Source organism: Clarias gariepinus, chromosome 3 (genome assembly GCF_024256425.1).
Source record: "Clarias gariepinus isolate MV-2021 ecotype Netherlands chromosome 3, CGAR_prim_01v2, whole genome shotgun sequence".
Lineage (NCBI taxonomy): Eukaryota > Metazoa > Chordata > Actinopteri > Siluriformes > Clariidae > Clarias > Clarias gariepinus.
Window position 1 is genome coordinate 21100211 of NC_071102.1, and position 18450 is coordinate 21118660.

Genomic DNA, 18450 nt, shown 5'->3' on the forward strand with positions numbered 1-18450 from the left:
GTGCGTGTGTGTAATTTTTACGCTTCTGCGCTGTATTATTGTTACGTGGAACTCCGAGGCTCGTGGACGATTCCAAATAAAGCCTCGTCTCTGAATGTGACGTAACCAATGACGTCACGGATGACCTGACGAATCAGCATACACCTCGGGTAGACACGCGCTACAGAGTTATTATTTTGGAATGTAGTCCCTTTAGAAAGAGAAGCAGAGAGGCTCAGAGACTGTAGTTATGTAAACAAACTTTTGCTACCCAACTATAAAACTAAAACCACAGATTTACTACCGTTTAAAAGTTTGTACACCCTTTCTCACATTTTTCTCACACATACACAATTTATTATTATTATTAATATTTAATTGTTATTTTATTATATATATATATATATATATATATATATATATATATATATATTATTTCTTTCATCTTTGTGAAGCTGCTTTGAGACAATGACCATTGTTAAAAGCGCTATATAAATAAAATTGAATTGAATTGAATTGAATTTCTAAGTCCATGGACTTTCCTGATTTTTATTTCTGTCTACAGTGTAAAAGATTGCTGAAGATTGTTTAATGTGTGTTTTGTTTCCAAAAATCACTATTAGCTCTATTGCCTTGCACCTCCAGGTCCTGGGTCTGATTCCTGCCTCTGTGTGTGGAATTTGCATGTTCTCCCTGTGCTTGGTAGGTTTCCTCAGGGTACTCCGGTTTCCTCTTACAGTCCAAAGGCTTGTCGATTAATTTAACTGCCATTCCGAAATTGCTCATAGTGTGTGAACGTATATGAAAATGTTGACCAGAAGTCCTACTGTACCACGCTTGTACAAAATGGGAATAAATACAATAGTCCACGATCCCTAGTCGGACTACAGAGATTCCTAGATGGAGATGGATGGATAATAATATCATTATATTATTACCATAATATTAATATAATATGCATCATACTATTTTTTACTAAATCTGTACATATAATGGCAATAAAGTCCTATATCAAATATAGGTGCTTATGCAGGTAGACCATTAAGGGGCATTTAGAAATTTAGCCCAAGCGGCTTGTCCAAATCTGTAATCAACATGTATGGTTAATTTATTGCTAATTATAATAAATAATAACGTTAATACATTTAATAAATACATTTTATATAGTCTTTTTTCATGTAATGCAAGAAAAAAACATTATATATATATATATATATATATATATATATATATATATATATTAGTCTTTTTTGCGGTCTGGTCTATGATAAAACAACCCACAAAATGCACAAATTCTCTTTCTTCTGTCAGTAAATGGTGCAGACATGCAGATAAAGTGTCAGGTGTGGATTTACTGTGGACTTGACATGACCCCTGACATGATCCTTAATTTAACACTTACAAGTTGTGGTTACACTTACAAAACTATTGAAATACACCAGTAGAGGGCATTATTCAAAATGACCACTAGAGGGCAGCATCACACAAAATTAATATCTATGAGCCAGTGAATGTCAGGAAAATGACAATGTCCTAATACTATTAGCATTATTTATATTTTTATATATTAAATATAATAAATACATCAATCAGTCTGTCATGTTTCTAAGTTCTTATACTAGATCTATAAGAGCTTGTTCTAACACTTTGATGTTGTTTGACTGTTAAGTTTATTAGTATAAATGAAGATTTTTCAAAAATAAAAAAGAGAAAAATAATTTTGCCACATATTTTTTGCAACAGCATTTTTTCCTTTTGCTCTTTTTTTAGCTTGTCCGAGCCTGGGGTCAGGGCACAAGGTCAGCCATGATACAGCACCTCTGGGTCCAACAGTGCCAACCCACCCACCTTCTGAGCCATAACCCAGAGCCTTAACTACTGAGATGCCAGGGTGGCATTCCACAAGTCTTTATTTTTTTGTATCAAGCCTTCTGGTTGTGTAATACGCCAACACAAAGTATGCTTTAACTTCTGTAATGATGATACAGTTATAGTTATGAGCTCTGTCTGAAATTTGTCTAAAAAAAAAACTAATATTCATGGTCGGGGTGTACCAATTATTTCTAGGATCATTTGACTTACAGTACCCAGTGAAGACATACAAAAACACCAACAGCAACACTCCAGAAAAAACTGAAAATTCTAATTCTAATAATTATAAAGATCTTAAATACAGAGTAAGAGCATACTTGTTTAACCAGGCCTAATCACAATAATAGTTTGTGTGTGTGTGTGTGTGTGTGTGTGTGTGTGTTTTGTCAGGAACCTGTAGTATGTTGTTCCACTAATAAATGCAGATTGTTTTACTGATTTTGTTTCGTTTGAATCCTTAAGCATTGTACCTCAAAAGATGAAAATTTATGAATTTGCATAACAATGACCTCATTATTCTGTACTTTCCCTTGCACAGTTGAGCGCTCCGCAGGCCACAAAAATAACCCTGCGTGCCTCACCCAGCTGCGTCAGAGCGAAACACATCTCATCACAGCCACATCTTTATGATTTGTACTGTGTAAAGGTGCAGCTCATGTTACCTCCTGCCTCTGTTCATTGCTGTTTTCTCTTCCATGCTTTGTTGTGGTGGAGAGTGCGATCCATTTGCTATTGCAACAGAGCTGACAGTTGATTAGAAGGCAATGACCATCATGTGTCTTTGTATGCTGCAGAATGACGATTTTGCCCTCAGTGGAAATAACAAACTCAAACCGGTTCCGGCGTGACAATGCGCCTGTGCACAAAGCAAGCTCTATGGAGACATGCTATGAAAAGACTGAAGGGGAAGAATTTAAGTGTCCTGAACATATCTCTGACCTCAACCCCACCGATCACCCTTGTCATTAACTGAAATGCCGACTGCACCCCCGACGTCCTCATGTAATATCAGAGCCTGACCTCTCTAATGATCTTGTGGCTGAATGCTCAGAAACCCCCATAAACACGCTCTAAAATCTTTTCCAAAGCCTGCACCCACACACAGATCCGAGGCGGGAATCGAACCCAGACCCCGGAGGTCCGAGATGACAGTGCTAACCACTTCATCGTGGTGCCATATGTACAGGTGCATCTTAATAAATTAGAATATCATCAAAAATTTTATTTATTTCGGTAATTCATTTCAAAAAGTGAAACTCGTATATTATATAGATTTATTACACACAGAATGATATATTTTAGGTGTTTATTTATTTTTATGTTTATTTGATGATTATGACTTATAGCTAACAAAAAACCAAAATTCAGTTTCTCAGAAAGTCAGAATATTGTGAAAATTAGAATATTGTGAAAAAGTTAAATATTGGAGACTCATGGAGGAAAAAATGTGGTAGAAAAAAGGTACAGAAGCAACAGGGATAACTGCAGCCTTGAGAAGTTTGTGAAACGAAGCCCATTCGAAGAAATTGGGGGAGATTTACAAAGAGTGGACTGCAGCTGGAGTCAGTGCTTCAAGAGCCACCATACACAGACGTATCCAGGACACAGGCTACAACTGTCACATTACCCGTGTCAAGCCACTCTTAAACCAGAGACAACGTCAGAGGTGTCTTACATGGACTAAGGACAAAAAGGACTGGACAGTTGCTCAGTTCAAACTCAGATTCAAAAGTCCTCAGATCAGATGAAAGTAAATTTTGCATTTCATTTGGAAACCAAGGTCTCAGGGACTGGAGGACAAGAACACAAGTTGTTTGAGGTAAAGTGTAAAGTTTGCAGTCAGTAGTGGTTTATGGAGCCCTGTCATCTGCTGGTGCTGGTCCACTGTGTTTTATCAGGTCCAGTGTCAGCACAGTGTCTACCAGGAAGTTTTAGAGCACTTCATGCTTCCCTCTGCTGATCAGCTTTATGGAGATGCTGGAGATTTCATTTTCCAGCAGGACTTGGTACCGGCCCACACTGCCAAAAGTACCAATACCTGGTTTAAGGACCATGGTATCCCTGCGTTTATGGCCCAGCAAACTCACCCGACCTAAAAAAGAAAGGAAGAAGAGGAAAATGTCAGACACCAGATCCAACAGCGCAGAAGAGCTGAAGGCCGCTATCAGAGCCACCTGCGTTTCAATAACACCTCAGCAGTGCCACAGACTGATCGCCTCCATGCCACGCCGCATTGCTGCAGTAATTCATGCAAAGGGAGCCCCGACCAAGTACTGAGTGCTTTTCGGGACTCTAACATTATTATTTATTTACTCTAACATTGTTATTTATTTATTTTTTATTGGTTTTAAATAAAATCCAAATTTTCTGAGATACAGAATTTTCATTAGCTGTAACACATAATCATCAAAATTAAAAGAAAATAAACACTTGAGCTATATCAGCCTGTGTGTAATAAATATATAGGATATATGATTGTCCCTTTTTTAATTGCATTACTGAAATAAATCAACTTTTCAATAATATTCTAATTCATTAAGATGCACCTGTATGTAGAGGGAATGGATTTAGCTTTAGCTTTTTTTAGCAGTAGTACACGATCAGAAAATTCTTTCAGTCCTCAACCTCTGCCTGTGCTGTTTAATACAGTAAATACTAAAACATGCCTGGACACATGGTGATATGGTCCAATGATTAACACATTATTATTCAATGATTAAATTTTTATCCCTAATTCCTATCTTATTGTAATGGATAAATTAAATAAAGTGCTGAATTACACTGTAGATTGTTGCTCCTCTAGTGTTGTTTAGGTCACAGTGTCATGTAGGTCACACACTACTATTTCCATTAATGAGATAAAAGCAACACTGCATATATGTCTATGTGGTGCTGCTGTCTGTGTACTCAGGAAGTGATTTTTATATATATATATATTTTTGCACTTGTTCAGGACTGATGTTATTTTTACAACACATCCTCTATTGGCCCGGTAGAAATGTGGTTCACCATGCTGACGCATATGTGATTGTCATGCTTCAGTACCCACCGCAGCATGCGGTCGGAAAACAAAGAGACAGGGACAGATTCTACTTAGTATCGAGCAAGAGTGATGGCTCTGAGTTAGTGCACAGCTCAGGATGAGTGGGCGATGAAATATGTACTATAGCAGGCCACACGCGTCCTATTTTTAGCCTTAAATCCATGCAAAATCGAGGGCTGTTGAAAGATATGGAGATGTAACCTATAATCTGAGTCTGCAATTAAAACGCAAATGACCAGTCATTCGAAAATAAAGGATTCCTTCCTGTTTTCATTCCCTGGATTGTCAGAGGCGCGAGAAGGGCGTCTGCGAAACGGGCTAAATGTTTGTGAATGTTTAAGTGCGGGATTGTGTACCGCAGCTCTTCCTTTCTCATATGAGTTGATGACTACGCTTCTACCCAAGCAGGAGAAGAAAGAGGAACGCTGAACCCATAGTCATTCTGGAGCAAAGTCAATCCCAGGGGTCCTGGGGACGCTTTTATTCCAGTCTCAGTCCTTGGGGAAGTGTCCAACTTTATGACCTTCAAACCTAATTTGTATGAGTTTACAAGAAAAGAAGGATTATATCGGTATAGTAGTGGACACAAGTCCAAAAGCATAATTAGACGAGTATGTTCAATAAACACGAATGTTGAAATGATTTCGTGAGTGCACATGTATTTATGAATCATTCCCACATCTCTGAATGAGCCTTTTTTTTTTCTTTTAGTGGACATTTAAAAATCTCTTGCTTCCTCCTCCTTTATTTTTGTTAAATGTTCCTGTTGGTGTGTGTGTGTGTGTGTATTTCTTGTGTGAGAATGCAACAACAGGAACTACCACCCCCTCTCTACCTCCTACACTCTCTCTCTCTCTCTCTCTCTCTCTCTCTCTCTGTCTCTCTCTGTCTCACTCACTCACTCCCTCCCCTCCTCTTCTGCTTTTTCTTTCACACTCACACTCATTGGTGGCTTGCCAGCCTCGAGAAGCAGACCAGAGCTTCGTCTGTGCTTTACCGTGATGCACTCAGTGGTTTCTGCTCTGTTCCTGTTTTTCAGTACACTTCTGTAACAGCGCAGATCGCTTCACAGCTCTCGCACAGGGTTCGAAGCCATGGAGGCCGTAGCGATCTACGACTTTCATGCCACAGAAATCGATGAACTCAGCTTCGAGAAGGATGACATACTTAAGGTAATGACTCATGAGAACTTATCTAGGCCTGGCATACTGTAAATGACTTTGCATTTACTCTTTTGACATTGAGATAAACTTTTAGTATTTTCAGCATCTAAACTTTTAGATCTAAGTTTCTCTTGTGATTATTGTTACGGAGAGATGGTGATGGATCGGACGGATGAGATAAGATGCTGATTATTTCTTTTATGACAGATCATCAATATGGAAGATGACCCAAACTGGTACACGGCAGAGTTAATGGGAAGGAAGGGCTATGTACCCAAAAACTATATTGAATTAAGACCACACACGTACGTATCAAATCCGAGACTTCTATGCAATTCTGAAAGCTTACTCAGAGTCAGACAATACTGGTGGAAATTTAAGACACACTGAATGGCGGGGTACAACACCCCTTTCAGGGGACCATGTTGTTCTCCTGTCTATGCTAAGCCACAGTCAGTCAGAGTATGACTCTGTTGTTGTTGTTGTTTTTTTCACTGTTCGCAGGTGGTTTGCAGGCCGTATTTCCAGGCTTGTTTCTGAAGGACGACTGCGTCAGAGGGAATTTGGAGCCTTCTTGGTACGAGAAAGCGAAAGTGCACCTGGAGAGTTCTCCATGTCAGTCAGGTGGGTTCGCTATTTGGAACCATATCATACAGCATGTGGGGGATCATGTACCTTATATGTGCAGCAATTTCTTTTCTTATGAATATAAAGTGCAATTAGGCAGAATATTATTCTTACCTGCCATGGCTTATTAACAGGTAATGGATAGTTTGGTTTTGACCACAATCAAGAGGTGCATGAGCAAAGCTTGCGGAAATGCCGAGGCCAGCAATGCACGAGACAGCAGAGCCAATCAGCACCATGTTCTTGTGCATGGCTGGCCCCAGGTGCTCCGTTTCTGGTTCCTGTTAGCGTGAGATCACGATGCTGCTCAGTGCGCCACAGAAAACAGACACGACAGATGGTGTGCAGGGCGAAGTTCGTCGTTTCTCTGGTTATGCATTTGCAGCAGACAGACATGTCTGGGGCTTTGGCATGCCAGTTGGTACAGTGCTCGCATACCGTATTGGTCATCATTTTTGTGACCAAGGAATGGAGCGTTTCACCCAATTCCCAAAATAAATTAGGAACCTGACTGGCTCCAGCTGGCACGTCTGACTGATGACCATACATTTCTCTGTAGAGGTATTAGTCAGAATGAGCAACGTTTGCAGGAAAAAAGTGCATATTGTATATATGTAAGAGTTAGTTACAGAGATTATAATTTTTTTTTAATACTGTATTGCAGGGGAAGAGTTTAAATTCCCAGTTTTTTTTTTTTTTTTTTGGCATAACTGTTAAGTTCAGACTTAAACTTTCAGCCACTGGTAGTGTGTGAAGCCTGTCTACTTTGGACTTTAGTTGATCCAGGGGAATACATATTTCAGAAAAGTATGTCCTATAAAAAAATACCCAAAAATATGTAGACACACGACTATCACATTCACAAAATGCATGCAATATAGGATTATTTTAAAATAATTTATGAAAAAGTAAAGTATGCGGACACCGGCATTATTTTGTAGCTCTTGTCCAAACTGTTTCGATGATGTTTGAAGCATGCAGTTATATAGAATGTCATTGCAATTTCCTTTCACTGGAACTAAGAAGCCTGGCATGACAATGCCCCTGTGCACAAAAAAGACCTTCATAAAGACATAGTTAAATAAATTTGGAGTAAAAGAACTTAAGTGACCAGCATTGAAACCTGACCTCAACACCACTGAACGCTACTGGCAGTGATGGTTGTGCACCTCATCACGCGACACCAGTGCCTGACCTCATTAATGCTTTTGTGACTAAATAATCAAATCCCTTCAACCATGCCTTATCTAGTGGAAACAAAGCAAAGGGGGACCAACTCAATATCAGCTACACAGCGATCAAGACATTAATGCCACATTAAATGGACAGGTCATGGTCAGGCAACGCTCATCCATGCCCATGGAGACCAAAAGCCAGCATAGTCCGATCCTACAGAAAAGCCAATGTGGCACACATTGCCAAAAAAAAAAAAGTACAACAATAGAAATATATGCGATGCACCACATTCAGGCCCTAGCAAGCAAAGCCTTCTAATTCCCCAGATCAAAACCTGATGGAGTACTCATGGAATCTGCCGGACAAACAAGTCCGATCCATGGAAATCCAACCAAGTCTACAATGCACTGCACCCAAAGGGTTCACTGCCAACATCCTGTGTCTGGACACCACAGCACACCTCTCCAGGGGCCCTGCAGAGCCAAGCCCTGAGAGATAGTTATGGCTAATTGGTGTATAGTGCATTTTAATTATATCAAATTACCACTTGAAAAAAGATTTTGTACTACCTTTCATCTGTCCAAGTACTAAGTGCTATAATCCTCCACACTTGCCATCTATCGTTGTTTTAGGAAAGACTTTTAAATAAAATGATGATAAAAGGTCAAGTGATGATTAAAGCTTAATCAAAGAACCCAGATAACATGCATTTGGCAGACGCTCTTATCCAGAGCAACTTACAAAAAGTACAATAAAGGATTTTCTCCTTTTCCACCAAGGCGGTTCAAATTCCGTGCTCAATTTTGAACCAGTTCTTTGTTTTCAAATAGCCAAAGCACTGGCCTTCCATCTGAAAATCCAGTTCCATGGCGGCTCCAACACTTTTCTGGGCTAGAACTGCTTAGCTTTAGGGTTGGGATTATCATGAGCAATGTCTTTGTAAAGTTTGTCTTTTTAAAAATGGACTCAATACACAATGGGCAGCTCAAATGCTTTCTATTAATGCTAAAGCCTGGAGAACTGCTCACAAAGCCATGTTAAACTTTGCCATTGTTATTGTTGTTGTGCCTGCTGCTAGCATTTCTGGGGAAGTACTTATACAGTGATGTAATGACGTGACTCTCTGTCCCATTGAAAAACAAGGCCAGTTCTTTGGAGGTTCGCTATTGAACCGGCTCTATAGCACCAGGTGTGAACTAGCACCTGGTTCACTTTGGTGGAAAAGGGGTATTTGTGAACTGAGAGTGTGTACTGAGAATGGTTAGACACTTAGACATTACCCTGAAAGTCAAATAAATAGCTGACTGAAAACATACAGTGGGGCAAAAAGTATTTAGTCAGCCAGCAATTGTGCAAATTCCCCCACTTAAAAAGATGAGTAAGGACTGTAATTTTCATCATAGGTATACCTCAACTATGAGAGACAAAATAAGAAACAAAAATCCAGAAAATCACATTGTAGGATTTTAAAGAATTTATTTGCAAATTATGGTGGGAAATAAGTATTTAGTCAATGACAGACAAGCAAGATTTCTGGCTCTCACAGACCTGTAACTTCTTCTTTAAGAGACTCCTTAACACACTGCGCCGCCAGGGACTTAAATCCTGCAGTGCCAGACGTGTCCCCCTGCTTAAGCCAGTACATGTCCAGGCCCGACTGAAGTTTGCTAGAGAGCATTGGTATGATCCAGAAGAGGATTGGGAGAATGTCAGATGGTCAGATAAAACCAAAATAGAACTTTGTGTTTGGAGGAGAAAGAATGCTGAGTTGTATCCAAAGAACACCAAACCTACTGTAAAGCATGGGGGTGGAAACATCATGCTTTGGGGCTGTTTTTCTGCAAAGGAACCTGGATGACTGATCCGTGTAAAGGAAAGAATGAATGAGGCCATGTATTGTGAGATTTTAGGTGAAAACCTCTTTCCATCGGCAAGGGCACTGAGGATGAAACATGGCTGGGTCTTTCAGCATGACAATGATCCCAAACACACCGCCCGGGCAACGAAGGAGTGGCTTCGTAAGAAGCATTTCAAGGTCCTGGAGTGGCCTAGCCAGTCTCCAGATCTCATCCCCATAAAACATCTTTGGAGGGAGTTGAAAGTCTGTGTTGCCCAAAATACCAGTAACAGTGCGTGAAAACCTTGTAAAGACTTACAGAAAACGTTTGACCTCTGTCATTGCCAACAAAGGGTATATAACAAAGTATTGAGATGAAATTTTGTTATTGACCAAAAACTTATTTTCCACCATAATTTGCAAATAAATTCTTTTAAAATCCTATAATGTGATTTTCTGGATTTTTTGTTTCTTATTTTGTTTCTCATAGTTGAGGTATACTTATGATGAAGATTACAGGCCTCGCTCATCTTTTTAAGTGGGAGAACTTGCACAATTGGTGGCTGATTAAATACTTTTTTGCCCCACTGTAGAAAATGTGTGTTTTTCTCGAATGCGAAATCACCTGTCTCAAGAATGAATTTATGGCTCGCACCATGACGCAGATTTATATAACCGTTGCTGTTACACACTGGTGTTGGAATTTTAATGGCATTCACTCTCAACACTATGGGAGTAATGAGCTCTTGTGGCACATTTTGTACATTTTTGAAGCACTTGTTTTTTAAGACATCTAGTATTGTCTATATAAATTTGCTGACCTCCTCCAGTGGAGGATTTTACATGTTAATTCTTTCATCTCCATTTTAATCTTTGAGGTCACACAGGAATGGCCTTTCTGTGGTCAAAGGGAGACAGTTGTTCATGCTTTTATACAGTACATTGTCCCCGTCTATAGCCACTGTTTGTGTGTTTACAGAAGATCTTAACGTGTTTTAGTTTTAAATATACCAGGGAAAATTTATTTAGGTGTCAACTAATTAATTTTATCCTGGGCCAAGCCAAAATGACAATCTGTATTACCAGGAAGAACAGAATAACACTAGGCACAGACTATGACACCATGTCAATTTTAGCGAGAATCCTGGTAGATTTTAATTTCTATAAGAGCATAAGGGATTTGTAAATGTTCATGACAGTGTGGTGGCTTTATGCTCAGTCATAACTGATGGAATTGTTTTTACACATAATCTTAATTAAGAAAACAACCACAAGCATGCTGTTATAATTTGATTTAGTTACATATTTATTTATCTTTTTAATGTCCTTTTTAAAATGTAAAAATCCTCAATATGGCAAAAAATTGTCAATATGGCAACCTCGGTAAAGACGAGTTAAAAGAGAGCAGCTATGGAAAGGCGTCCATGAGGTTAAAGCAAAAATAATTTTTGATTTCTTTTAAATTAAAATATAAAGATAACAAAATTCTCTTGACTTTCATAACCTTTATAAATCGTCAGCTCATGTCTTTTTTTGACCTTCTTTGACATGTGCTTTGACACCCCGTGGCGTCTGACATGTGTGACAATGCATGGGTGCCATAATTACAGTATGTGCTACCCTCCTGACCCTGACACCAGTCTTTACACTCTCTAGCAAACTGAAGCCTTTTTTTCTGATGAGTCTCACTAACAAGTGGTTTTCGTATGGACACACAGCTGTTTAGTCCCAATCCTGTGAGTCCTCATCACATTGTGTGTGTATAGAAACACTCTTATTTTCACTATTAAACACAGCTCAGATTTCTACTGTCGAGTTTTCTTACAATACACCAAGCGTTATTTTTTTCAGCCACATTTGTTCACTGTGTGACATGAACATTTGTGGCTTTTAATAAAGCATTTCTAGTTTCTAACCCAGTTCGAGTCATTGCAGCATTTCTCCCTAGTTGTTTTCTTAGTTGGACATAATGTAAAAACTGTAACAGCAGAGGCTATAAAAGATGAATTTTATAGCAACAGACATACAAAGGTGAAGGGCAAAGTGTGACGTAGTATAAGATGAAGTTTTCCATTTCATTGCAATTTTTTTACATCAGTATTTACCTAGAAAGAATGTGATGTAGAAAAGAACAGAAAGGAGATATTTCTTAATATGTTTTTTTAGAACAAAAGTATCAATTTAGTTTTTAGATCTGCAGTTTTAAATGCCTGTATATTTATTACAGTTTTTCACAGTTTCTTACATTTTTTTTTGTTTTTTTTGCATATCATATGGCACATGTCTGAAGTCTTATTTTATTATTTTATGTATTTTCTTCCATTATATACAGAACTGTTTAGTTTAGTATTTGATCATTGGATCCTTTCCATTTCTTTACTTGTTCTTTCTTTTATGGTCCATATTTTGCAGATGATTCTTTCCAAGCAGATTTTTTAATTAATTACTTTTTTTTATCTTGCAAAGACAAATAACATAAAAAGAATAGTACAATATATAAAAACACAGTGTTACAGACGTTATCTCAACTGATCAGTGTTTGCATGGAAACCCTGATTTTGATATGAACGTTCATGGGTTTGAGACAAGTGTTGATGGTTTTGAGATTTTTTTTTTTTTTTTTGCTGGAACAAAAAAATGCTTTTAAGATGTCAATAGCTGCCAAATAACCAAAGTGTTATATTCATAAACCACAGGATGTAAACACCTTCTATTTATATAGCTGAAGGTTGATACTGTTGCATGTAAATTTTTCCTGTATGATTCACTTAAAAGCGCTGCATCTTTAAGGTCAAATACTGTATTGCACAAGCCAATAGTAACACAGTTAAATATTCACCTCGATTAAACAGCTAGAATAGGAACATGCATTAGTTGAACAAACTACAAATCAGGAAACTATATCACACTTCCACAATGTTTTAAGATGTTAAAAGCCGGGTTGTGCAACCTGGGAAATCCCTATTTTGTTCCTCTGTGCTGTGAGTCAGAACTGAACTAAAATTTCAGGCAACGTCTCGCAACACAGCGTTGGGTTTTAGTCTTATTATTATGCTTTTAGGGTTTTAGGCTTATTATTAGACATTTATTCATCATTTACTGTATACCGCTTATCCTGTTTAGTGTGGTGTTGGAGCCTCTCCCAGGATACTTAGGGCATGAGGCAGGATATCCATTGCTGGGCATACACACAGTACAGGTAATTTGGGAACGGCAATTAGCCAAATCTGCATGTCTTTGGACTGTGGAAGAAAACCGGAGTACCTGTAGAAACCCACCAAGCAGTGGGAGAACATCCACGCACACACAGACCCAGAGGTGGGAATCGAACCCTTGACCCTGAGGGTGCGATAATACTAACCACTACGCCACCGTGTCGCCATTATTATTAGACATTGGATATAAAAAGTCTATATTAATGGCCTATATACAGTAGCAACTGGCAGATTTCAAGTGAAGTAAACTGTTTCAGGAAATTAAAAAACATACAACAACCTAATCGCACAAGTACACACCCCATTACTAATACATTGTTAAGTACCTTTTTGCTTGTAAGACAGCACTAAGTCTTACTGAATAAGAATCTACTGATATAGCACATCCTGATTTGCCAATTTTATGCCACTCTTCTTTCTTTAAAAATAAAAAGGTGCAGAGCTCTTAAACCACAAGGGGATCTTCTGTGCAAACTTTTCAAGTCAATCCATCGCTCCACAGTCATTGTAGACCGCAACCTGCATTTGTGCTTTGGGTTATTATGGTGACATTTGTCTAAAAGTTGTCTATCAGAGACCTGCAAGTTTTTTTGTTTTGTTTTTTTTGCCAAAATACATATAGATATTTGGATTTATCCATAATTCCCTAGTCTAATCAAAATCTAGTCAAATAGCATTATGCCGCCACCACCATGCTTCAATAAGGTTTTGGTGCACTTTTTGTGGGTTTTTTTCACCCTAAAAAAGTCTAAAAAGGTCTACCTGGGACTCATCAGATGAGAACACATGTTGGCACCTAGTTCAGGGTGATTCATCTGGGATGTTTTTCCTGATAAAGTCGTATTTTATTATTTTATTATTTATATTTTCTTCCATTATATACAGAACTGTTTAGTTTAGCATACGATCATTTGATCCTTTCCATTTCTTTACTCATTCTTTCTTTTATGGTGCATATTTTGCAGATGATTCTTTCCGAGCAGATTTTTACATTTATTTTTTCATTTTTGCTCTTGCAAAGACAAATAACAAAATGAATAGTACAATATATAAACACACAGTGTTACAGATGTTATCCCAACTGATCAGTGTTTGCAAAATGATTTTGACATGACCGTTCATGGGTTTGAGGCAAGTGTTAAAGACGTCAATAACTACCAAATAACCTAGTGTTATATTTATAAAACACTGGGTGTAAACACTTTATATTAATATAGCTGAAGGTTGATACTGTTGCATGTGAATTTTTCCTATATGATTCACCTAAAAGCGCTGCATCTTTAAGGTCAAATACTGTCTTGCACAAGCCAATGGTAACACAGTTAAATATTCACGTCGATTAAACAGCTAGAATAGGAACATGCATTCGTAATGTTTAGAGCTTTTAAACAAACATGTGGACTATGCCTACTGTAAATATGATCACAGATCACAGCACTGTAGCCTTGCGCCTTCGGGATCGGGTTTTGATTCTTGCCTCGGGGTCTGTGTGTGTGGTGTTTGCATCTTCTCTCTGTGCATGGGCGAGACATGCGTAGTAAGTTAAGTGCTGTTCCCAAATTGCCTGTAGTGAGTGTGCTTTTGTGACCTGCGATGGACCGTCCTGGTGCACCCCCCCTTGTGCAACAACATTTTTTACCTGATTTTTGTTGGTTTTTATATCACAGGTGGGCAAACATCTTACATCGATTAACTTGCAACTTAACAAATGCCACGATTGAAAGGACAAATTTTTGTGTATGGTGGCTTCGGAGAAAACTCTAATCAGCTGTGATTATTGAGAAACATAGTGCCAGTGTGGAATGAAATTGTGTAAGGAATCATAAAAATACTGTAATAATTAGGTTTGCTATGTTACTTAAATGCTAAAGCATGATCTAAGGGTAGACTTTAGTAGGGTTTATGGTTTTTTAGTTTTTTTAAGGTCTTCTTACACCTTCTTCATAGGTTTTGTGTATATTCAAAAAACAAAAAAAAACATATCTGTGTAAATGTTATTGAATATTGAAAATATAGAAAACAGCTGTAATTAATTATTAAGCAAGAAGTATAGATAGATAGATAGATAGATAGATAGATAGATAGATCGATCGATCGATCGATCGATCCCAAAGGTAAATTGTATCAATACAGCAGCCAGGTCACAGATTATACAACAAGTAAGCAACAACAAGAATTGCAGTAAGGAAAAAATAATGAAGTAAAAATTATGTTAAATAATATGAATACAGTATACTGTTTCTGTGTACACGTGCATGATGATTGTACTGTACTGTATATACAAGTGGGAAGGAACTGTCCATAAGGTGCACCAGCAATGTGAAATAGTAATAGAAAGAATAAACCAACAAGTATACAACCAGCAAATGTAAATAAAATATATAATAAAAAAATTATAAAAGAGAGGATGAACTTGGATGTGAGGTGTTCTTTATGATGGTTAACAGTTTGTGTTAATTGAGTTAATTGACTGATTGTATAAAGAAAACAAGAATATATGCACAGTTAACAGAACATTGTTCTCTCTACTAAACAGCTACGGTGATCATGTGCAACACTTCAAGGTTCTGAAGGACAGAGAGGGACAGTACTTTATCTGGGACGAGGGCTTTTCATCTCTCAACCAGTTAGTGGACTTCTACAAAAGCAACAGCATTGCTAAAGAAAGGACAGTCTTCCTGCGGGAGGCAGAACGATCACAAAGGGTAAGCGGTGATTTAAAGGTTTGTTGTTTTATGATTTGTTTAGAAAAGTCTGTGCATCGTGTGCTACTTATCATAATTCTGGGTAATCTGTTCTATTTTCTATAAGATTTTTTTTGATAGAATTATGGAATAGAAAGCTTTTAAGATTATACAAGTCAGGATTAGATTTCAGCCAAAGGATCTACAATAGTATTTAGTGTTATGTTTACAGACAGCGAACAGTTCATTATTACTTCATGATTTATCTTATCAGATCAGGATGTCAGTTTCAGATCAGCCCTTCCTTGCTGATTCATGAGGTTTATTTTATTCATATCTTTTATCCGCCAGAGGCCACATCATGCCCACGCGCTGGTAGACTTCATCCCCAAGCACAACTCCCAGCTGCAGTTCCTGCGCGGTGATGTCATTGACCTGCTCGACTGCTCAGACTCGCGGTGCTGGAAGGGACGCTGCAACGGGCGCGTCGGCCTCTTCCCCAAAGAGTGCGTCAAGCTCATTTACCACTGACCTCAGCAGAACGTCCTGTGTGGGCCGATGGAGCTGGACTGATAGAACGGAGGAAGGATTGAAATTCATGTGGACTGATACAGACAGGTGTAATGCTGTGTTTGTGGAAAAAAGACATGTCTTCCCCGATGAGCGGTGAACAGGAAAACAGAAAGAACTGGATAATCCTTTTCATTTAGCTTACAGCATATATACATGAAATGATATAGACACTAAGAGTCACTCTCTCTCTCTCTCTCTCTCTGGGATTTCCAATGAGTACAGAAGAAGCATCACTAAACAAAGAAAAACAGCAATGCATTTATGACACATGTATAACTGCAACATTTTGCTGCACTTTTCTTTGCATTTATTTTTTTGCTCTTGCAGATCTTCAATTGCTGATTGCAGTTGTGTTTGTGGTATTTTTTAAATATATATGTACTGTATGTATTGCCTGGTGTTGTTATTATGAAGATTTTTCTCATCCATGAATTGGTTGTGATTATTGCATTAGTGAAGAGGAAAATAAATGTATGCTGACGATAAGTTTGGTCAGTTTCTTTTTGCTTATGAAAACTTGTGCAAAGACTTCAGGTGGGAAATCCACACTGCAGTTCTCAATACAATATCCAAAATCTTTATTTAGAATTTAGTGCATATTTTTTGGCACACTGACTCCAGGCTTCTATAAACCAGGCCATGATGTTGTCTTTACATATTCCTCTGCACAGTGTTAATTTTTGCTTGTACTTTCTGAACTGTTATACTAAGCCACGTGACAGGGATTGACCTGTCCATGTTGCCAGATTAAACAGAATCCTCTTCACTGCACCACATGTGTGGGTTATACAGAAAATACTATTAGTAGTAGGTCGCTACTAGCTGTAATAATAATACTGCTTAATAATACACCTTTTATTCTGCTATGTTGACATTATTTGCTAATATAATTATCGATATCATGTAGGAATTTCATTAATTACCTACATGAGGTCACAAGGCGGAGGACACCCCGGGTCATGGTGCACACAAAATCAAAGCTGATCATTTACCTACTGGCAGTTGGACGTGCCAGTCGGCCTACACCGCATGTTTTTGAACTGTGGGAGGGTGCATGGAGAAAACCCAAAAGCAGTTGAGATTCGGACCCCCAAATCCTTTAAAGTGTGAGGAACCTGTGATAACCACTAAACCACCTTTATCTAAATAAATATACAATAAATGACACTTAATACGGCTTTTTTTTTTCAACATTGAATTTCGGATATATTCTATATCTACTATATGACCAAAGGTTTGTGGACACCTGACCTTTCCACTCCGGCACGGTGGGTTAGTGGTTAGCGTTGTCGCCTCGCATCTCCATGTACCGGGTTCCTGCCTCAACGTCTGTGAGCATGGAGTTTGCATGTTGGTTGGTTTCCTCCCAGAGTCCAAAGACATGCAGATTAGACTAATTGACACTCCCCCCCAAAAATTGCTTGTAGTATGTGAATGTGCATGTAAATGTTGCCCATAAGGTCCTACCACAGATGGAAGGACCTTAACACCCATATTGCCACAAAATTATCTATAATGCCACATACAGGTGCTTCTCAATAAATTAAAATATCATTGAAAAGTTCAAAAAGTGAAACTCTTATAGAATTATTCACACAGACTCATATATTTCAAGTGTTTTATTTATTTATTTATTTATTTTGAAATACTGAAATAAATCAACTTTTCGATGATTTATCTAGAAGCACCTGTATTTATATGAAATATATGAAATTTCCATAAATCATATTTTTATCATAAAGCTATCTATAATCTGTAGCATTACACTTTTACATCCTTTCAAAGAAACAAACAGACTCAAACCTGTTCTGCATTACATTGCTGTAAACCAAATGAATCATGATGTCTTACGGTCAGCAGTAGCACATCTTTAACAACAACCTCACTGAACAGCTCTGGGTAACTGGAATGCTGAATAAACCCCAGGCTTCCTCAACCAGCATGAATAATTACAATCCCCACAGTCATGCTTTTTTTTTTTTGGTATGTTTTATTTATATGCTTCTTATATAAGTTGTAGTTTTTTGTTCTTAACATTGCACTAGTAACATCTGGTCAGTTCTCACCCTGTGTATACTGACTGTATGTAAGATATAAAGTGTGCAATCACATATACAACATGTCTCTGTGTGTGTTACTGTCTGGAAGTTATAAAACCAAAGGGAGAATAAACACATATGGTTGGTTGATCTGGCAACACTGTGTGTATACAGTATATAACAGAGGGGAAAGTTCTGCAGGTTATTAACACACCCTAAGTGTGAGCTGATATATGTTAGGA

The 18450-nt window shown here is 38.0% G+C and overlaps 1 protein-coding gene across 1 annotated transcript; it reads left to right on the forward strand.

Moving 5' to 3' along the window:
- Nucleotides 1–5808: 5808 nt before the first annotated feature.
- grapa (GRB2 related adaptor protein a) lies at nt 5809–16655 on the forward strand. Its single transcript, XM_053493254.1, has 5 exons — nt 5809–6066; nt 6265–6362; nt 6562–6681; nt 15449–15617; nt 15948–16655. Exons 1-5 carry the CDS (start codon nt 5989–5991, stop codon nt 16125–16127), a joined length of 645 nt encoding a protein of 214 aa, XP_053349229.1. The 5' UTR covers nt 5809–5988; the 3' UTR covers nt 16128–16655.
- The last annotated feature ends 1795 nt before the right edge of the window (nt 16656–18450 follow it).

Excerpts from the sequence above, each read along its gene's own strand:
- grapa (XM_053493254.1), top strand. The coding sequence starts at position 5,989 with ATGGAGGCCGTAGCGATCTACGACTTTCATGCCACAGAAATCGATGAA. Across the intron at positions 6,067-6,264 it reads AGAAGGATGACATACTTAAG|ATCATCAATATGGAAGATGA; the intron begins GTAATGACTCAT and ends CTTTTATGACAG. Across the intron at positions 6,682-15,448 it reads GAGTTCTCCATGTCAGTCAG|CTACGGTGATCATGTGCAAC; the intron begins GTGGGTTCGCTA and ends TCTACTAAACAG.